The 23,292-nt window shown below is 42.1% G+C and overlaps 1 protein-coding gene across 3 annotated transcripts in view; it reads right to left on the reverse strand.

The window, feature by feature from the left end:
- The window catches only part of SMIM14 (small integral membrane protein 14), an 87,304-nt gene that overhangs the window by 34,473 nt on the left and 29,539 nt on the right, over positions 1–23,292 (reverse strand). For 2 of the 3 annotated variants that reach the window (XM_033214020.1, XM_033214022.1), the window contains exon 2: positions 16,003–16,112. In XM_033214020.1, the coding sequence (XP_033069911.1) occupies positions 16,003–16,077 (75 nt within the window). In that variant the 5' untranslated portion in view covers positions 16,078–16,112. Of the gene's footprint in view, positions 1–16,002; positions 16,113–19,104; positions 19,232–23,292 lie in introns of all 3 variants that reach the window. The other variant, XM_033214021.1, reaches the window with a different exon arrangement.

The following is a 23,292-nucleotide window of genomic DNA, read 5'->3' on the forward strand; positions in this document are numbered from 1 at the left end:
GTGGACAAAATGGACAAAATCCCACCATCCAATGATAACCATTCTGTTACCATTTTGGTTAATGTGTTCCACATACATGTATACATTTTTCTAACACAGTATATATGATTGCACATATTTTACAAAATAAGACACTGAGTTATTTTGCTATCTTTCTGCCATACTTACCAATCAGTCACAAACTGATGCCTCCAAATAGCTCAAGCTTATCTTTTAACGCTGAACACAGTATTTCATTTAATTTCATCATTTCCAAATTTATATATGAAAAACAATGCTGTGTATATGTTCCTATAAATACATTCTTACACACCTGATTAATCTCCTCAGGAAAGAATTACTAGAACACAGGTATGCACACACTGTAAGTTTTGATACACATAGCCAAACAACAAGAGGAGAATTTTTTTTAATGACGAAATACAAATAGAGTAGGTTCAATTCAAGTATTCCTGCATAATCACATCTCTGCAGAAGTCCAGGGTTTCAACTGGGAAACCAGCTAGAACCTAATACTACATCTGATCACATTTTGATTAAGTAACATCTCTATGCAGTACTCCATAATGAAAATAATTTGGACTGGGCACAATGGCTCACGCCTGTAATCCTGGAACTTTGGGAGGCCAAGGCAGGTGGATCAGCTGAGGTCAGGAGTTTGAGACCAGCCTGGCCAACATGGTGAAACCCTGTCTCTACTAAAAATACAAAAATTAGCCAGGCACGGTGGCGTGCATCTGTAATCCCAGTTACTCAGGAGGCTGAGACAGGAGAATTGCTTGAACCCAGGAGGCAGAGTTTGCAGTGAGGCGAGATCTCGCCACTGCACTCCAGCCTGAACAACAAAGACAAACACTGTCTCAAAAAAAAAAAAAAAAAAAAAGACAACAAACGGGCTGGGGGCAGTGGCTCATGCCTGTAATCCCAACACTTTAGGAGGCCTAGGTGGGCAAATTGCTTGAGCCCAGGGGTTCAAGACCAGCCTGGGCAACATAGCGAGACCCTGTCTCTACAAGAAATATAAAAATTAGCTGGGTGTGGTGGCACGTGTCTATAGTCCCAGCTACTTGGGAGGCTGAGGTGGGAGGATGGCTTCAACCCAGGAGGCAGAGGTTGCAGTAAACCAAAGTCATGCAACCGTACTCCAGCCTGGGCAACCAAGCAAGGCCTTGTTTAAAAAAAAAAAGAAAAAGAAAAAAACTTTTTTTTATAAAGACTACAAATAATCAGGTTAAAGGCAAATAAAAATATATTTTGAATGTCTAACACTAATAGGTTCGGTTACTTTGACTAAATGATATGCAGGTTGAGCAACCACTCCAGATTTTCTCATATGCTTTCCCCAGCTCTACAAAGCACATTCTGAATTTGAGTTTACTTTATTGAACCAAAAATGATGCAATTTACTGTCATTAAAGAGATAACAGTATAATGTATAGCCATACCCTATGAAACAGTTTATTTCAATTATATATAGAAGTATATAAGTGCCTAGAAATGTGACTGAAAGGTCCACAAACTTAATGTGACCTCTGGCAAAACAAGTAATAGTGGCCATGAAGTGGGATGGATGAGTGGGGGACAATAGAAAGGGACATGTTTACATTTTGCTCCATATTTCTATATTATCTCAAGCTTTCATGGTCTAGATATACACATATTACTTCTATTATTATTATTATTTAAGACAGAATTTTGCTCTTGTTGCCCAGGCTGGAGTGCAGTGGTGCAATCTTGGCTCACTGCAACTTCCCCCTCCCAGGTTCAAGTGATTCTCCTGCCTCAGCCTCCCAAGTAGCTGGGATTATAGGCATGCAGCACCATGCCCGGCTAATTTTTGTATTTTTAGTAGAGACGGGGTTTCTCCACATTGGTAAGGCTGGTCTCGAACTCCCGACCTCAGGTGATCTGCCCGCCTCAGCCTCCCAAAGTGCTGGGATTACAGGCGTGAGCCATCGCGCCCAGCCTACTTCTATTGTTAAACGAAAAGACAGAATTCCAATACTATGACACCGCTAAAAAGGAGCCTGCCTTTGATTTGCTAATATCAAAAGATTAAAGTGAAGATGTATGAAGTGGGAAAAAAAAAGTTGCAGAAATGTATTGTCCTACAAAGCTCCAGGTAGCACCAACCCCAAGGCTTTGATGACCAAAAAGCTTTGGGCAGATGCCAGCTGGTGTGCTGATACAGAAGGGATGGTCTGCCCCTTTTGAAACCGAAGAGGCAGCCCTAATGATCTCTGAATCACTGTTAAGGTCACTCTTCCCTTTTCATGAAGAATAATGTCCAGATCATTCTTCCCTTGTCTTGAAGAATAATGTACACTTGCAGCCCAATAGCTCTACGGTCTTGTCCTGTAAAATAAAAGAACTCTGACATCTATTCTCCTTCATTCCATCCAGTCTCCTTCCCTTTTAGTTCAATCTGGCAGTTTCCTGCTGGGAGTTGGTGATTTGATTCTGCAGTTCTCACCCACACAAATCTTATCAAGTGGTTAGTCTACCATATCTTCAGTGTTCTCTTGTGAACTTTCTTTTTGTTATGTGGACAGGCTGAGAATTTTCCAAATCTTTAAGTTGTGGTTCCTTTTTGCTTAATAATTCCATCTTCAATTGGCTTCCCTCTTTTCTATTTTTACTATAAACCATCAGGAGGAACCAAGTCATTCCTTCAACATTTTGCTTAGAAATCTCCTCAGCTCGGCCGGGGGCGCGGTGGCTCAAGCCTGTAATCCCAGCACTTTGGGAGGCCGAGACGGGCGGATCACGAGGTCAGGAGATCGAGACTATCCTGACTAACACGGTGAAACCTCGTCTCTACTAAAAGAATACAAAAAACTAGCCGGGCGAGGTGGTGGGCCCCTGTAGTCCCAGCCACTCGGGAGGCTGAGGCAGGAGAATGGCGTAAACCCGGGAGGCGGAGCTTGCCGTGAGCTGAGATCCGGCCACTGCACTCTAGCCTGGGCGACAGAGCGAGACTCCGTCTCAAAAAAAAAAAAAAAGAAATCTCCTCAGTTAAATATCCAATTTCGTCACTCACAAGTTCTACCTCCCACCTAGAAAACACTAGAACACAAACATAATTCAACCGAGTTCTTTGCTGCTGTGTAACAAAGATTGCCTTTTCTCCATTGTCCAGTAATGTTCTTCATTTCTACGACCGTATCAGAATGGCCTTTATTTTCTACTAAAATTCTGTACACGATTATTTATGTATTATGTAAGATGGAAGCTTGCTCTACCATTCTCCTCTCTTCTTGCTGAGCCCTCTCCAAAATCACCTTAACGTCTTTATTTCTTTTTCTTTTTTTTTTTTTGAGACGGAGTCTCGCTCTGTCGCCCGGGCTGGAGTGCAGTGACTAGTTCTCAGCTCACTGCAAGCTCCGCCTCCCGGGTTTACGCCATTCTCCTGCCTCAGCCTCCGAGTAGCTGGGACTACAGGCGCCCGCCACATACTAGGCATCCGGGTGTGGTGGCTCACACCTGTAATCCTAGAGCTTTGAGAGGCCGAGGTGGGCGGATCACAAGGTCAGGAGTTCAAGACCAATCTGGCCAACATAGTGAAACCCTGTCTCTACTAAAAATACAAAAAATTAGCCGGGTGTGGTGGCGTGCACCTGTAATCCCAGCTACTCAGGAGGCTGAGACAGGAGAATCGTGTGAATGCAGGAGGCAGAGGTTGCAGCGAGCCGAGATCACGCCATTGCACTACAGCCCAGGCAACAGAGCGAGACTCCGTTTAAAAAAAAAAAAAAAGAATACTAAAGTAGTTACAAAGAAATACCTGATTTTTCTTTTTCTTGTTTTATAAAGAATACCAGACAACTTAAAAGAATAATTTATGCCAGGTGTGGTAGCTCACACCTGTAATGCCAGCACTTTGGGGGGGCCAAGGCGGGCAGATCACCTGAGGTTGGGAATTCGAGACCAGCCTGACCAACATGGTGAAACCCCGCCTCTACTAAAAATACAAAATTAGATGGGTGTGGTGGCACATGCCTGTAATCCCAGCTACTCAGGAGGCTGAGGCAGGAGAATTGCTTGAACCTGGGAGGCGGAAGTTACGGCGAGCCGAGATAACGCCGTTGCACTCCAGCCTGGGCAACAAGAGCAAAACTCTGACTCAAAAAACAAAAAAGAATGATTTATGATTAGACAGGGGTTTTGTGTAGGCAACTTTCCATACATATACTAGTATTCTACTACTACAGCACTAAAAATCCATAGTTATCAGCTGGGCGTGGTGGCTCACGCCTATAATCTCAGCACTTTGGGAGGCTGAGGCAAGCGGATCACCTGAGGTCAGGAGTTCGAGACCAGCATGACCAACAAGGCAAAACCCCATCTCTACTAAAAATACAAAAATTAGCCGGGCATGGTGGCAGGCGCCTGTAATCCCAGCTACTTGGGTGGTTGAGGCAGGAGAATTGCTTGAACCCAGGAGGTGTAGGTTGCTGTGAGCCCAGATAACGCCACTGCACTCCGGCCTGGGAGACAGGGCGAGACTCTGCCTCAAAAAAAAAAAAAAAAAAAAATCCATAGTTATCACGGGGCATTTTCCCTACTAAATAACACGGAATTATATGTAACATGATGAAGATACCCAGATTGTCATTGAAAGAGACTCACCGTCTATCTATTCTTATCTACTTTTTTGAGTCCTTTTAGCCAGTAATATAAAGCACTAAATCTCTAATTAAAGTACAGTTATCCCTCGGCATCTACAGGGGCCTGGTTCCGGGAATCCCCTCCGATTCCAAATCCAGACACTTGAATCCTTTATATAAAATTGTATAGTACTTACATACAATCTACGAACATCCCCCCATAGACAAATTGTCTCTAGGTTACTCAAAATACTTAATACAATGTACAGGCTACGTAAACAGTGGTTATGCTATTGTTTTATTATTTGTATTATTATTTTACAAATATTTTTGATTTACAGTTGACTAAATCCACGAATCCAGACAGCACAGGTACAAAGGGCCAACTGTATTAGATTAGGAAAGAAAAAAGTCCATGATGTGAGATAATACCTCAATTTTTTAAGTGTTTCTGAACATTCCTGAGACAAACAGAAGCATGCATACACCTGGCAAAATACTGCATTAAGAATAGTCGGCCGGGCGCGGTGGCTCAAGCCTGTAATCCCAGCACTTTGGGAGGCCGAGGCGGGCGGATCACAAGGTCAGGAGATCGAGACCATCCTGGCTAACACGGTGAAACCCCGTCTCTACTAAAAAAAAAATACAAAAAACTAGCTGGGCGAGGTGGCGGGCGCCTGTAGTCCCAGCTACTCGGGAGGTTGAGGCAGGAGAATGGCGTGAACCCAGGAGGCGGAGCTTGCAGTGAGTTGAGATCCGGCCACTGCACTCCAGCTTGGGCGACAGAGCGAGACTCCGTCTCAAAAAAAAAAAAAAAAGAATAGTCTAACACTCGCTGTAACTCAATGATGTAATTAAATCATAGGAAGGACCCATGCCAAGTGAGTAAAACCTTGTCACCAGCACCCCAAAACGGGCATTCTGTGTACTGCAATCATATCAGTCTTGAACTTAAACACTGTTAGTTTATAACATGTACTTTTTTTTTAGACAGTCTCCCTGTCACCCAGGATGGAGTGCAGTGGTGTGACAGCAGATCACTGCAACCTCCACGTCCCAGATTCAAGTGATTCTCATGTCTCAGCCTCCCAAGTAGCTGGGATTACAGGTACCTGCCACCATGCCCAGCTAAATTTTGTATTTTTATAGAGACTACTAACAACAGGGTTTCACCATGTTGGCCAGGCTGGTTTCAAACTCCTGGCCTCAAGTGATCTGCCTGCCTCAGCCTCCCAAAGTGCTGGGATTACAGGCGTAAGCCACTCCACCTGGCCCTATAATGTGTACTTTAAAATACCCCTATAATAACATAGAGAAGCGTAATGAGGTCGCTCACAACTGTAATCTTAGCACCTAAGGAGGGTGGAACAGGAGGAAGCTTGAGGCTAGGTATGTGAGACCAGCCTAGACAACACAATGAGACCCCCATCTCTACAAAAAAAAAAAAATACAAAAATTAGCCAGGCACAATGGTGTGTACCTGTAGAACCAGCTACTCCAGAGGCTGAGGTGGGAGGATTGCTTGAGCCCAGGAGTTCAAGGCTGGAGTGATCTACTATCACACCACTCCACTCCAGCCTAGGTGACACAATGAGACCCTGCCTCTTAAAATAAAAATAAAGGAAAAATACAGATAGATCAGAAAGATAATCATTTGCCTCCTTTTTTTTTTTTTGAGACAAGGTGTTTCACTTTGTTGCCCAGGCTGGTTTCTAAATTCTGCCTTCAAACAATCCTCCTGCCTCTGCCTCCCAAAGTGCTGAGATTATGAGCGTGAACCCAGCCAGATTTATATTCTTTGTACCAAAACTTACATATAAGCAGTGATGAGTGAGTAGTAAGAGAAGTGTCAACTGCTGTTAGTGCCCATAAAGCTTCATGAGAGGATACTTTTTTAAATTTTTATAGATTTTTAAAAACATTCTAATAAGAACAAATCCTACCAATGTATAAATCAAGGTAAGGAGAAGTTTTATATGAATTACTGAACAGCTACATTGTAGTGTACATATAACTATGGTGCATTTAAAGATTTTTTTCTTCAGTGAAAAAGTTTTCTGTAACTACAATTTTTTTTTTTTTTTTTTTTTTTTTTTTTTTTTTGAGACAGAGTCTCACTCTGTTGCCCAGGCTAGAGTGCAGTGGCACAGTCTTGGCTCACTGCAACCTCTGCCTCCTAGGCTCAAGCCATTTTCCTACCTCAGCCTCCTTAGTAGCTGGGACTACAGGCACATGTCATCACACCTGGCTAATTTTTTTATTTTCTGTAGAGAAGGGGTTTTGCCATGTTGCCTAGGCTGGTTTCAAACTCTTAGACTCAAGGGATCTGCCTGCCTCTTCCTCCTTTGGGAAGAGTGCTGAGTTCACAGGCATGAGTCACCATGCCAGGCCTATAATTACTAATTTTTGTATATATCTGTATTAGATGCTTAGGAAGTTTTATTTTTAGGTTATTTGAGTAGGTAATGCATTCATATGGTTTTAAAATATAAAAATACAGTAAAGAGTATGCCTCCTGCTCCTTCCTCCTACTCCTCTACCCCACCCTTGATTGCATATATAGTGCTTTTTTTTGTTTGTTTTCTTTGAGTTTAGCTCTTATTGCCCAGACTGGAGTGTAATGGCGTGATCTCAGCTCACCGCAACCTCCGCCTCCCGGGACCAAGCGATTCTCCTGCCTCAGCCTCCTGAGTAGTTGGGATTATAGGCATGTGCCACCATGCCTGGCTATTTTCTCCATGTTGGTCAGGTTGGTCTCGAACTCCCGACCTCAAGTGATCCGCTCGCCTCAGCCTCCCAAAGTGCTGGAATTACAGGCGTGAGCCACCGGACCCAGATGCAGATATAGTGCTTTTTAAGGTGCTTAAAGGAGGTCAACCGAGAAGAACATGATGCTGAAGAAACAGCCTGAAGCTAAATGGTCAGGATTGAACATGTCTCTGCCACTCTCTGGTCAGTTCCAACACCTGGGAAAAGTAACTTACTTCAGTTTCCTCATCTGTAAAAAGAAATCCTAGTTCTTACCTCAGAGGTTTTCAATGGACTAGGCCCCCTCCAAGCCCTCCCCACTGTAACCACTGTCTGAGTAATGTATAGCCCTTTGAACCTTTTCTATGTATTTACAAACACATTGTACTGACTTCAACAATACACACGCCTGCAAAGGCTTTTTATGGCACTCACTAGCATTTCTCTGATACTTTTAAAATATCAGTTTATCAAATTATCTTTGTATTTCTAATAATAGTTTTGCATTCTCACTGTCACCCAGGCTGGAGTACAGTGGTGCAATTACACCTCATCACAGCCTTGCTTCCCAGGCTCAAGCAATGCTCCGACCTCAGCCTCTGAAGTCGCTGTGACTATAGGTGTGTGCCAACATGCCCAGCTAATTTTTGTAATTTTTGTAGAAACGGGATTTTGCCATACTGCCCAGGCTGGTCTTGAACTCCTAGGCTCAAACAATCTGCTTTTCCTTGGCCTCCCAAAGTGCTGGGATTACAGGCATGAGCCATGGTGCCTGGCCCAGGTTTCCTTTTTTTTTTTTTTTTTTAGCCTACTTCTCCTCTCATTGGTTCCCCTATGCATCCAAATGACTCCCTAGGGTATTCTGGACATCTGAGAAGCAGGTTTTTGGTGGTTGTGATTGGCTTGCATGGCTTAAAAATGTCCTACCAGACATTCACAAAAATGGAAACCCTGAGCCTATAATCTAACTTCATCTGACAGAAAAATATAAAGTAATTTTTAGATGGTATTGACTTTTCAAGGAATTTAACTGGACTTTAGCATTTAAATCAGGGAAGATTGTACTTAGTTGTATTTAAAGCTCTACGAAGACCTGTCCTCCATTTCAGAAAGTCATTGTCACTGGTGGTTTTTTTTTTTTTTTTGACACGGAGTCTTGCTCTGTTGCCCAGGCTGGAGTGCACTGGCACCATCTAAGCTCACTGCAGCCTCCGCCTCTGGGGTTCAAGCGATTCTCCTGCCTCGGCCTCCAGAGTAGCTGGGGTTATAGGCGCCCGCCACCACACCCAGCTAATTTTTGTATTTTTAGTAGAGACAGGGTTTCACTATGTTGGCCAGGCTGTCACTGGTGGTATTTAAACCCAACAAAACAAACATGTACGAGTCTGCATTTATAACCATAATGTTCATTTTTCCTGTTTGTAAGTATTTACTTCAGCTTGTCTTCTAATGTAGCTATACCTCACTACATCATGGTCCTTTTATTTTCTTCAACTACTTTGCCTGTTTTTCTGCTCACATTAGTGGAGAACTAGCTCAATGAACAGTTAGGGTATACAAACAGCTTCCCTAATCAAGGAAGTATGCAGGCAGGCTAAAGAGCCTCTTAACTCTTTGTTAAGGAAGACTTCATTACAAGACTTTATAGTACATTTCATTCCAAAACCAAGTGTTTTTTCTCTTCCTTCCTACTTTATTTACAACCACTGTAGAGTCTGGGGTTTCCTTGGTTTCCCTCTTGGTCCTTAACATACAACTAGGAGTCCTCTCCCAGAAAAGTTTTCTACTTGTCTTAGACAACAACTCTTGTGGTTTTAGCCTGGTAGCAAAGGCCTAAGCCAGTTACTTTATATTGCAGGGAAGGGAAAAGAGGTACAACAGATCCAGCTACTCAGTAGACCTTTTCCTCCTTTTTGCACTCACTGAAAGGTTTTGCTTTCTGTTTTGTTTGGTAGTTTTGTTTTAGTTATTCATGTACACAATTTAGAGTCAAACAGTTCTATAAGGTTTGTTCTGAAAAATAGTAATTTTTCATCCTCCTACCCACTTCTCCCTCCAGAAGCAACCATTTTCAACTTTTAGCTGATTGTTTTACTGCTTACCTCCATGTCTTTTATATAGGAATATGCACTATTGCAACTTCTTGATTTTTCCATGTTAAACAATCTCCACAGACGTACCAGTGTAGAGTGTGAGGATCTACTTCTCCCTGACCGCGTGTTTATTCTTTCCGTCCCCTAATAATGGTGGTATCATAAAGTTGTTTAGTTCAATACTCAATTATCACATTATTATAACTATATAAATGTTCTTCACAAGTTGAGCCACACAGTAAACTATACTGTAATTACTTTTTCTTTTTTGTACTACTTCATGTGTTTCTTTATAGTCAATTTTTTTGCATTTTTCTATGACTTTTCAAAACTTGTTCACAGTTCCCTAGATCACGAGATATCTAGACTCACCAGGTATTGTACCAATTCATCTTTCTAAAGAAGTCTCTCCCAGAGCCATGTGACCCCCCTCCCGCGACTCCCCCGCAACTAAGCCAGCTCCCTGTAGTCCTGATGCACAGCTGCCACCCTGGGATGTCCCTTCACCATCATCCCGAAAGGTACTTTGTTTCTCATATGTGCTAGATCTGCTTTCTACACTCAAACTCCTAGTCTTCTTTCTTGGCTTATGCCTTCATTTCGGTGAAAAACAGTTCATCCTCTAGGAACTTTCTACAAAAGCATACTCTCCTAACTTGATTGAGAGATTGGCTGGATACAGAATGCTGGATTGGTAATGATTTCCCTTCAGGATTTTGAAGCCACTGTGCCAATGCCTTTTAGTTTCTAGTTTTGCTGTTGAGAAATCTAAAGTCATTTAGATTCTTGACCCTTAGTATGTGACCTGTTTTCCAGCAACAGCAAGGGGGCCAGAATTGTTAGAACAAAGTGGGCAAAGGAGAAGAGTAGGGTGGAAGGGGACAGATCACACAGGGCCATGTAAATTTCGTTTTTTTACCCTGAGTCTCATGGAAGATACTGTAGGATTCTGAGCAAAGGAGAAACATTACTGACTTCACTAAAATGGATCACTTCAACTGCTGTAGTGAGACTAAACTTGAAGGGGCTTGGGGGTAGCAAGAAGGCAGAAACAAGGTGATCCATAAAGTGGCTAAATGCAGCAATCCAGGCAAGAGATGACTGTATATTAGACCAAGGTGTTGCATTGGAGGTGTGAAAAATGGCTGGATTCTGCATGTATTTTTAAGGTTGACCCAAAGGATGATTCTGCATCAGATGTGGGTTGAAAGAAGAGGGTAGGCCGGGCATGGTGGCTCACACCTGTAATCCCAGCACTTTGGGAGGCTGAGGCAGGTGGATCACGACATCAAGAGATTGAGACCATCCTGGCCAATATGGTGAAACCCCGTCTCTACTAAAATTACAAAAATTAGCTGGGCGTGGTGGCACGCGCCTTTAGTCCCAGCTACTTGGGAGGCTGAGGCAGGAGAATCACTTGAACTCAGGAGGCAGAGATTGCAGTGAGCCAAGATCATGCCACTGCACTCCAGCCTGAACAACAGAGTGAGACTCCATCTCAAAAACAACAACAAAAAAAAAAAAGAGAGAGAGAGAGAGAGGGTAAAAGATAGTTGAACTGAAATTGTTACCTGAACATTCAGAATACTGAAATAAATAGGGAAGACAGAGGAATGTAAGCTTAGGGGCAAGATAAATTTGGTTACACACATGTCAAATTTAAAATGCCTATTAGTTTCCAAATGGAAAAGATGTGTCAACATTTGGATATACAAAAATCTGGAATCTAGAAGCATAAGCATCTTAGCCCAGCTGGCATTGGGGCATGACTTTGGTTCTAGTTTTGACCACTTACCCTCCCTTTTATCCTATTTCCCATGCCAGGCTCTCCAATGTGAGCTACAAAATATCCTTTAATAACTCCTTTCTCAAACTCCTGGTCTCAAGTGATCCACCCGCCTCAGCCTCCCAAAGTGCTGGGATTACAGGCATGAGCCACTGTATCCAGCCTAATCATCCAGAATGTCTATTACTCATAATGAAGAACCTTAACTGGTAACACTATTAAATCAGGAAAAGGGCCAGGTGTGGTGGCTCAAACCTGTAATCCCAGCACTTTGGGAGGCCTAGGTCGCTGGATCACCTGAGGTCAGGAATTCGAGATCAGCCTGGCTAACATGGTGAATCCCTATCTCTAGTAAAAACACAAAAACTAGGCCAGGCACAGTGGATCACGCTTGTAATCCCAGCACTTTGGGAGGCCAAGGCGGGTGGATCACCTGACGTTAGGAGTTTGAGACCAGCCTGGCCAACATGGCGAAACTCCGTCTCTACTAAAAGTACAAAAATTAGCCGAGTGTGGCTGCGGGCGCCCGTAATCCCAGCTACTCGGGGGGCTGAGGCAGGAGAATCACTTGAACCCGGGAGGCGGACACTGCAGTGAGCAGAGATCGCGCCATTGCACTTCAGTCTGGGTGACAGAGCGAGACTCCATCTCAAAATAAATAAATAAATAAAGCAGAAAAAGAAGTTTTAAATTGTGAATAAATACAATTTTATTTTAAAAATAAAAAATAGGGAATGTATATTCAGGGTGACTTGAATGTATGCTCCCAGAAAACAAAAAAAAGTTTATTAAAAAAAATTTAACATAAGAGATTTATGTATCATACTCTTTACTTGAGCATTATTTATAGTAGTATATAGTATACTTTATTATTTATGAAAAGGAACTAATAATAAAATCCTAACTGCTCCTAAGTTGTATATATTCCTTGGCAAAGCTCATCTCCTTCCACAGAATAGGCAAAACTAAACCACAGACCAGCATAAAACTAATGAGCTAACCTGTAAATAATCATTAAAATCCTCAAGTGTCTCCAGGTGTCTACTTGCTATAAGAACTTTAAATTCTTAAAAAGTGATGATACTCTGGCCTTCAAAAAAACCCAATTATATTACATGAGGTCAAATGAGGTCAACAAAAAAACCCCCAAATTCCAAATTAGTACTTGAAATAAGATGTTACTCTATTACAAAGATAAATTAAATGTCCATTTTCAGAAAATGAGAATAAATCTGTTCTGTGATCATACTGTATCAGTAACTACATCTGTGAGTTTCCTAAGCACACAGGGATTTAAATTCTCGTAGTTATAACAAACAGCAAAAAAGTATAACCGCAGATAAATTGCTTTTAAAATACAGACTGCCACCCTGGCTAACACGGTGAAACCCCGTCTCTACTAAAAAAATGCAAAAAACTAGCCGGGCGAGGTGGCGGGCGCCTTGTAGTCCCAGCTACTTGGGAGGCTGAGGCAGGAGAATGGCGTAAATCCGGGAGGCGGAGCTTGCAGTGAGCTGAGATCGGGCCACTGCACTGCAGCCTGGGCCACAGAGCGAGACTCCGTCTCAAAAAAAAAAAAAAAAAATTTCAGACTGAGTTCTATAGAGCTGTCAGACAACAGGTACTAAGAAAAAAGGCTCTCTGAAGTATAAAAGTAGAAGATAACGGATGAGGTGGGGTGCAGTGGCTCATGCCTATAATCCCAACACTTTGGGAGGCTAAGGTGGGAGGATCACTTAAGGCCAGGAGTTCGAGACCAGCCTGGGCAACCTGGGGAGATCCCATCTCTACCAAAATGTAAAAAATTTGTTGGGCATGGTGGTGCATGCCTGTAATCCTAGCTACCTGGGAGGCTAAAGTGGGAGGATTGCTTGAGCCCAGGAGTTCAAGGTTGCAGTGAGCTATGACCACACCACTGCACTCTAGCCTGGGGGAAAGAATAAGACCCTGTCTCTAAAAAAAAAAAAAAAAAAAAAGGCTAGTGCGGGACTCAGGCCTGTAATCTCAGCACTTTGGGAGGGGGAGGTAAGCAGATCAATTGAGCTCAGGAGTTCAAGACCAGCCTGGGCAACATGGTGGAACCCCACTGCCCCTACACACACACACACACACACACACACACACACACACAATTAGCCAGGTGTGGTGGCTGGTGCCTGTGGTCCCAGCTACTCAGGAGACTGAGGTAGGAGGACTGCTTGAGCCCGGGAGACAGAGGTTGCAGTGAGCAGAGATAGTGCCACTGCCCTACAGCCTGGGTGACAGCAAAATCATGTCTCAAAAAAAATGATGGTAACGGATGTATGAGAGGTTGAAAAGCCTATCAGAAAAGAATATTGGCTGGGCACAGTGGCTCACGCCTATAATCCCAGCACTTTGGGAGGCCAAGGCAGGCAGATCACCTGAGGTCAGGAGTTCAAGACCAGCCTGGCCAACATGGTAAAACCCCATCTCTACTAAAAATATAAAAAACAGCTCGGCGTGGTGGCAGGCACCTGTAATCGCAGCTGCTCGGGAGGCTGAGGCATGAGAATTATTTGAATCCAGGAGGCGGAGGTTGCAGTGACCCAAGATTGGGTCATTGCACTCCAGCCTGGGCAACAGAGCGAGACTCCATGTCAAAAAACAAACAAACAAAAACTACCGGCTCGTTGCTTCATAAACAAATATTCTCTCCTTAGACTCATCTATTTTCACATAAAGTTATCAGAGCCATCACATTACCATTCTATTTCTATACCCTCAAGAGTCTGATTTAATGTATAAGTTCTTATTCTATTCCTTTCCTTCTGAGGCACTCTTAAGGATCCCAAGTCCTAGTGCATGCTGACTCTAAAAAAGTACCTCACTGACAAGAAACACATTTCTGATCACTACATGTAGCAACACTGAGCCAGCAGAAAACCTGCTTATTAGTTACTGACAACTCAAATATTTGAGCAAATGTTTGTACCTACCTTTATTAACTGACATACAAGAGTATTCTAAAACAATAAAATGTCTTTACAGGTTGAGAATCCCTAATCTGAAACCTTCAAAATGCTTCAAAATCTGAAATATTTTGAGCACCAACATGATGCTCAAAGGAAATGCTCTTTGGAGCATTTTGGATTTTCAGATTAGGGATGTTAAACCAGTAAGTATAATGCAAATATTCCAAAATGCTTTAATCCAAAACATCTGTGGTCCCAAGCATTTCAGATAAGGGATACTCAACCAGTATAATGTATAATATAAGAATATACTTCACTGTAAATAATGGTCAAATTTTTCCTTTTGCACATAAAAAGTATAAAGTATAATATAAACGGCCCTGTATTTAAGCTTATAGACTCCACTACAATCGACTCAATGAGACTATTCAAATCCTGTTGTTCTGAAATCTACCTCTGTCAAATAACTGATTTGTTTTCAGAAATGCTTTATATAGGCTGGGCTCAGTGGCTCACGCCTGTAATCCCAGCACTTTTGGGGGTCGAGGCTGGCAGATCACCTAAGGTCAGGAGTTCGAGACCTGGCCAAAAAAGCGAAACCCCGTCTCTACTAAAAATACAAAAATTAGCTAGGCATGGAGGTGCGTACCTGCAATCCCAACTACTTGTGAAGCTGAGGCAGGAGAATCATTTGAACCCACAAGGTGGAGGTTACAGTGAGCTGAGATCGCACCACGGCATTCCAGCCTGGGTGACAGAGCGAGACTCTGTCTCAAAAAAAAAAGAAATGCTTTACACCGAGATTTGTATTGTCATGCCATATGTTGGTGTAGGATTTGAACTATATCGTAACAGGAACTGTCAATAGCAGCTTAGCAGGCAAACAAGCGCCACACAGCTAAAAACAATTTTATTTGTATTGATATAAAGTAGAAAAGGCAACATACGTATGTGTTATCTACCCATGATGGCAAATTTTACCAACATAAATCTACCATAAAGACAGCAGTCTGGGCTGGGGAGGTGGATCACACCTGCATTCCCAGCACTTTGGGAGGCCAAGGCAGGCAGAACACTTGAGGTCAGGAGTTTGAGACCAGCCTGGGCAACATGGTGAAACCCAGTCTCTACTAAAAATGCAAATATTAGCCAGGCGTGGTGGCACAATCCTGTAGTCCCAGCTACTTGGGAGGCTGAGGCAGGAGAATCGCTTGAACTCAGGAGGTGGAGGCTGCAGTGAGCTGACATGGCACCACTACACTCCAGCCTGGGCAATAGAGCGAGACTCCAGCTCAAAAAATAATAGTAATAATAAAGATGGCAGTCTGTTTATATCTCTAATGAATAATTGCTAGCAAACTTTTTTTTTTTTTTTTTTTTTTTTTTTTTTTTTTGAGACGCAGTCTCATTCTGTCGCCCAGGCTAGAGTGCAGTGGCATGATCTCAGCTCACTACAACCTCCGCCTCCTGGGTTCAAGCAATTCTTGTTCCTCAGCCTTCTGAATAGCTGTGATTGAAAGTGTGTGCCACCATGCCCAGCAAATTTTTATATTTTTAGTAGAGATGGGGTTTTGCTTTGTTGGCCAAGCTGGTCTCAAACTCCTGAGCTCAAGTGATCCGCCCACCTCAGCTTTCCAAAGTGCTGGGATTACAGGTGTGAGCCACTGTACCCGGCCACATTTTAATCATTACAACTTAAACAAATGTGGAATTTCAATTATGAAATACTTTTTAGTGACCATCAGATGAAAACCCTCCAATAACCGGTATTTTCATGCAAAGAGGATACAAGGGATACAGATCAGTTCGGAATAGGATTGTCCTATTCATCTCACCAGATTGATCAGTCTTCTCATTGCATGTTCATGAGAGCAAACACATTCACAGGGATCGAATCCACCTTCTGCCATGATTACCCAGCTTGATTTTACTTGACTGTATAAATCTGGTAAGAAGGAAAAAATACTGTAAGTCTACTATTCAGAATTACTCTTTCTCTTGAGCTGTGAAAAATTCTGACATTGTATACATTTACAACAGTTTTATTAAACTATGTATAGTTTGTATTTCTTAATGACCTGTATCCATTTATTAAACCTATATGAATTATGAATCTATACAGGTGATTGGCTACCCCTTCTGCCATCAGCCCATAAATACAAATGTCTTTAATGCTCTAAATTGGCCCCGCCTTTGATGCTGATGATGCTAGAACCTACTCTGCTTAATTACTCAATTATTTGACTTTATTAGCTCCAGTATGCAAATAATTTAAACCAGCCTTTACCCCCACCAAGAAAGACATGTGAAAAGGTATCTAAAATGATACCAAGGTTTATGGGAGGAAATTAATGACATAGCTAAGAAATAGCTAGGTAGATTTCAAAAAATAAAGAGAAACAAATGAGAAGTCAAGATGGAGTATTGGCAACCAGATTTACTGTTCTGCCTAAAACAATTTTTTAAAAACTAGACAAAATACATGAAACAATTATATATATATATGTGTATATATATATATATATATATATTTTTTTTTTTTTTAGACAGAGTCTCACTCTGTCACCCAGGCTGGAGTACAGTGGTGTGATGTCGGCTCACTGCAACCTCCGCCTACTGGGTTCAAGTGATTCTCCTGCCTCAGCTTCCTGAGTAGCTGGGATTATAGGCACCCACCACGCCCGGCTAATTTTCGTATTTTTAGTAGAGATGGGGTTTTGCCATGTTGGCCGGGGTGGTCTCAAACTCCTGACCTCAGGTAATCTGCCCGACTCGGCCTCCCAAAGTGCTAGGATTACAAGTGTGAGCCACAATGCCTGGCCAGAAACAATTGTTTTTAAGACATTAAGGCCAGGCATGATAGCTCACTCCTGTAATTCCACCACTTTGGGAGGCCGAGGAAGGAGGATCACCTGAGCCCAGAGGTTTGAGACCAACCTGAGAAACCTAGTGAGACCTCATGTCTAAAAATAATTTAAAAATTAGTCGGGCACTGTGGCAGTGGCACACACCTGTGGTCCCAGCTACTCAGAAGGCTGAGGTGGGAGGATTGTTTGAGCCCAGGCAGTCAAGGCTGCAATAAGCCATGATCATGCCACTGCATTCCAACCTGGGCAACATAGTGAGTTCACATTTAAAAAAAAAGAAAAAAGGGCCAGGCACGGTGGCTCACACCTGTAATCCCAGCACTTTAGGATGCCGAGGCGGGTGGATCACAAGGTCAGGAGATAGAGGCCATCCTGGCCAACATGGTGAAACCCCGTCTCTACTAAAAACACAAAAATTAGCCGGGCGTGGTGGCGTGTGCCTGTAGTCCCAGCTACTCAGGAGGCTGAGACAAGAGAATTGCTTGAACCCGGGAGGCAGAGGTTGCAGTGAGCCAAGATTGCGCCACTGCACTCCAGCCTGGCGACACGGCAAGACTCCGTCAAAAAAAAAAAGACATCAAACATGAGGCTACAAAGAATAGTGATACCTCAGAGATGGAAAAACAAATGAGGTGAGCCCTATCACTGGCCCAGTTTACTGCCTCGGGGAGGCTCTAGGCCCAAGTACCGGGTGGGAAAACCCAGACCAGAGCCCAGTGGTATCCCTAAGTTGGGGAGAAGAAACTAGAAGAATGACTATATTAAGGAGAGCCATTAAAGATAGTAAAATCATCCAATTTGACTTGTAGAGATTAAAACAATAGTGTCTGAGATGAAAAATATACCAGATGAGTTTAACAGCATATTAGATATTACAGAAGAAAAGATTACTGAACTTGAAGACATAATAACAGTAGCTATCAAAAATGAAATAACAGAAAAAAGGGTGGATAAACCAGTAGTCCCAGCTACTTGGGTGGGTGGGGCAGGAGAACCATTTGAGCCCAGGAGTTCAAGGCCAGCCTGAGCAACATAGTGAGAACCTATCTCTGAAAAAATCAACAAAAACATGCACAGGCCATTAGTGAGCTGTGGGACAACTTCAAATGGCCTAATATATGTGAATTGTGGACACATCTATCAAAACTTATCAACTTGTATATTTAAATGTGCATAGTTTATTGTCTATCAATTATATCTCAATAACAAGTAAAATTAATGCTTATATACAGCATTAGTCACAGAAAACCATTCTGGTTAAAAGGTGGAATAGGCAGATCAATAAAACAATTCATAAATTAACTTAAAGGAACTTAGTTCATTCACTCAAAAATATTTAGTGCTTGTGCTAGGCCTATTAGAAATTTAAAAGCAGGCTAAGCATGGTGGCTCATACCTGTAATCCTAGCACTTGGAAGGCTGTGGCAAGAGGATCACTTGAGCTCAGGAGTTCGAGAATAGCCTGAGCAACATAGTGAGACCTCATCTCTATAAAAAGAAAAAAGAAAAAAGAAATTTAAAGTAAGCAAAAACTGATAGTTCTTACCCTAATAGTGTTCACATTCTAGTAGTAAGAAAGATACTAACCTAAATGTTTTTAAAATTATAAATATAAACTGATAAATGCTATAAAAGATAAATGAAAGAGTGAAAAAGACAACTCCCAGAATGGATATTTGCAAATCATCTGTCCAATAAAGGTTTCATATTCACAATATATAAAGAATTCCTATAACTCAATAACAAAAGATAAGCATTTTAAAAATGGCAAAGAACTTGAACAGACATTTATTCAAAGAAAATACACAAATGGCCAATAATTATATTAGAAATGCTTAAAGTCAGTAATCATTAGGGAGATGCAAATCAAAACCACAGTTAGATACCACTTCATACCTACCAGTATGGCTATAATCAAAATGGAAAATAAGTAATGTGGAAAAATTAGAACCCTCACATAACCCTCATGTAAAATGGTGGTGTGGCTGCTGTGGAAAATAGTTTGACAGTTCCTCAAAAGTTAAACACAGATTATCATAAGACTCAACAATTCTACTCATAGGTATATACCTTAAAGATTTGAAAACATGGACTCAAGATTGGGCATGGTGGCTCACGCCTGTAATCCCAGCACTTTTGAAAGCTGAGGTGGAAGGATCACTCGAGCCCAGGCAACACGGTGAGAAAGACCCTGTCTCTATTTATAAACAACAACAAAAAAAAACATGAACTCCAACAGATACTTATTTACCAAATAGTCACAGCAGCATTGTTTGCAATAGGCAAGAGACAGAAACAACCCAAGTGTCCATCAACTGAAAAATGGATAAACAAAATGTGGTATATACATACAATGGGGATATTCAGCTGTAAAAAGGAATGACGTTCTGATATATGTTACAACATGAAGGAACTCTGAAAACATTCATCAAACTGAAATTAGCCAGACAAAAAATAATATGGTATGATTCAATTTATATGAAATATCTAGCTAGAATAGGCAAATTCATGGAGACAGGAAGTAGAATGGTGACTTCCAGGGACTTAAGAGAAATGGGGAGTTACTGCTTAATGAGTAGAGTTTGTATCTGTGGTAATAAAAAAGTTTTCAAAATGATGGTGATGACTGTACAACACTGTGAATGTAATTAATGTCATCAAATTGTACACTTTAACACTGGTTAAAACTGCAAATTTTGTTATATTTTACCCCAATAAAAACAATCACTCTGGCTGCCTAGAGCTGGAAGTTTGCAGGGGAAATAGGGAGAAACTGCTAATGTGTATAGGCTCTTTTAGGGGCTGAAAAAAATGTTCTATGGTGATAATCACACAACTCTGTGAATATACTAAAAGCCACTGTACTGTACATTTTATTTTATTTATTTATTTTTTTGAGATGGAGTCTTGCTCTGTCACCCGGGCTGGAGTGCAGTGTCATGATCTCGGCTCACTGAAACCTCCACCTCCCGAGTTCAAGCAATTCTCCTGCCTCAGTCTCCCGAGTAGCTGGGACTGCAGGCGCGTGCCACCATGCCTGGCTAATTTTTTGTATTTTTTATTTAGTAGAGACAGTGTTTCACCATGTTAGCCAGGATGGTCTCGAACTCCTGACCTAGTGATCTGCCTGCCTCGGCCTCCCAAAGTGCTGGGATTACAGGCATGAGCCACCGTGCCCAGCCTGTACTGTATATTTTACATGGGTGCATTGTATGGTATGTGAATCATATCTCAAAAAAGCTGTGATATAAATGGTGCCTAGAGAGCACATACACATTCTAAACTCATCTGGAGTGTCAGGGAAGAGGAATGAGTTAAATACATTAGGGTGAGGTAGAGGTAGAAGGTGTGAGACTTGGGGGTGGAGGGCATTCTAGACACAAAGGGAAAAGTAATACAAAGGTCCTTAATGAGTAAGAGTATGACACATTGGAGGAAATGAAAGAAAGCCACAATGTGCTAGAATCCAGACAGCAGAGTGGTTTAAAATGAGACAGGAGAAGTCAGAGGGAATCATGCCACGAAGGGTCTTTCAGGCCATGTTCATGATTAGGTCGTTACCCCAAGAATAATGTGAAGAACAACGTGAAGCAATGTGCTTCCATCCTGGTATATTCTAAAAAGACCACCTTGGCTGCACGATGGAAAACTGAGAAAAGGGAAGCCACAGTATGTAGAGGGAACCTAGTTAAAATGCTTTTTCAACAGATCAGTGACAATGGTGGGGCCCCTTGGAGAACGATATTTTAACGACAGCATATTGAATCACTGGAAGGAAGACAAGTTATTTCCTAAATCGTGTTAGCTCCCTCCCTATTCTCATTCTTTATGCCAAAATAAATTCTAGACACGAGTGATTTAACTTTTTATTTTGAGACAAAGTCTGGCTCTGTTGCCCAGGCTGGAGTGCAGTGGCGCAAACACCCCTCACTGCAGCCTCAATCCCCCAGGCTCAAGTGATCCTTCCCTCTCAGCCTCCCAAGTAGCTGGGACCACAGATAAACACCCCACCTTGCTAGTTTTAAATTTTCTATAAAGATGGGGTCTCCCTATGTTGCCCAGGCTGGTCTTGAACTCTTGAGCTCAAGTGATCCTCCTTCCTTAGCCTCCCAAAGTGCTGAAACTACAGGTGTGAGCCACCGCGCCTGGCCCAGTTTAACTTTTAAAAATGAAGTCACACATAAAATTAGTCAACTATAGCAACAGATTAGAATACAGTATTCACAAACTGATCCATGATTTTACTGAAATTTAGAATATGCAAAAGGTGCCATTTAAAAACACGGATTATTCAATAAATGGCAGGGTAATTGTCTTTTTTTTTTTTTTTTAAGGTAAACTGTGACACATAAAGCACTTGAGACCTGAGCAATATAGCAAGACCCCATCTCTACAAAAAAAATATTTTTAATTAGCTGGGTGTGGTGGCGTGTACCTGTGGTTCTAACTACTCTGGAGGCTGAAGTGGGAAGATCACTTGAGCCCAGGAGTTTGAGACCACTGTGAGCTATGATCACATCACTGCACTCCAGCCTGAGTGACAGAACTAGACCTGGTCTCTTAAAAAAAAAAAAAAAAAAAAACCTTAAAGAACATACATCAGACTTAATATGTGAATAGCTCCGGGGAAGAGAATATAATTTGGGGGAACAGAGTTTCACTGTCAATTTTTACATTTCTTATGAGCATGTATTTACATATTAAGACTTCTAAAATACAAATTTTAATTTTAAAAAGCCACACATATACAATTACAAGAAGATGACTGGGATACATATAGAATATAAGTCCAGGCCGGGCGCGGTGGCTCAAGCCTGTAATCCCAGCACTTTGGGAGGCCGAGACGGGTGGATCACGAGATCAGGAGATCGAGACCATCCTGGTCTACACGGTGAAACCCCGTCTCTACTAAAAAATACAAAAAACTAGCCGGGCGAGGTGGCGGGTGCCTGTAGTCCCAGCTACTCGGGAGGCTGAGGCAGGAGAATGGCGTAAACCCAGGAGGCGGAGCTTGCAGTGAGCCGAGATCGCGCCACTGCACTCCAGCCTGGGCGACAGAGCTAGACTCCGTCTCAAAAAATAAAAAATAAAAAGAATATAAGTCCAAGAAACCATGAAGGAAAGGACCAATAATTTTAACAACCAAAACCAATAAAAGTTTCTATAAAACCAAAAACATACCATAAAATGAAAAGACAACAAACTTGAAAAACCATGTGCAATATCAGGGCTATTTTCCTTAATTTACAGATAACTCTAAAAAAATCAGTATGAAAATGGCAACCTAGTAGAAAAGTAAGCGAAGATTACATTCACAGGAAAACACAGAGCCAATAAGCAAATACAAAATGGAAGTGTAAATCAAAACAATCTTACACGTATCAGGAGATTGGGAAAATTAATTCATCCAGCCAGGCACAGTGGCTCACACCTGTAATCCCAGCACTTTGGGAGGCCAAGGCAGGCCTGATCTGAGGTCAGGAGTTTGAGACAAGCCTGGCTGACATGGCCAAACCCCATTTCTACTAAAAATACAAAAATTAGCTGGGCACGGTGGTGGGTGCCTGTAACCCCAGCTACTCGGGAGACTGAGGCAGGAGAATCGCTTGAACTCAGGGGGTGGAGGTTGCAGTGACCCAAGACAGTGCCAATTCATTCCAGCCTGAGCAACAGAGCAAGACTCCATCTCAAAAAAAAAAAAAAAAAAAAATTAGCCAGGCGTGGTGGTGTGTGCCTGTAATCCCAGCTATTCAGGAGGCTGACACAGGAGAATCGATGAACCCAGGAGGTGGACGTTATAGTAAGCCGAGATTGCACCACTGCACTCCAGCCTGGGCAACAGAGCAAGACTCCATCTCAAAATAATAATAATAATTCAGCCTAGTTAATTTGAATATCCATATTCAAACAAGTATGCAAAATTTCTGTACAGCATGTTTACTGGAATACCATAACAGCAAAGAAAAAAGTAATGCAAAGTATTTATCAGTGTTGCTTCGATTAAATGATGCCATGAGTACATAAGATCCTATACAGCTGTTAGAAAAATTAAGGTAGATTTCTACGTGGTGATTTGGTGAAACAACCAACATATAGTGAGATGAAATCAAGCCATAAACAGGGCAAACCTTTTCATCTAATATCCTTCTAGATCTGCCTGCCCGAGCTAAGGGTAGAAGGGGAGGTGAGGATTGGAAGGGGAGATGGATATGTGGCCTAAGCTGGAGAGGCTCACTTTCTGGAAGGTGAGCAACACCA

This window comes from Trachypithecus francoisi, unplaced genomic scaffold (assembly GCF_009764315.1).
Source record: "Trachypithecus francoisi isolate TF-2019V2 unplaced genomic scaffold, Tfra_2.0 Lachesis_group1, whole genome shotgun sequence".
Taxonomy (NCBI): domain Eukaryota; kingdom Metazoa; phylum Chordata; class Mammalia; order Primates; family Cercopithecidae; genus Trachypithecus; species Trachypithecus francoisi.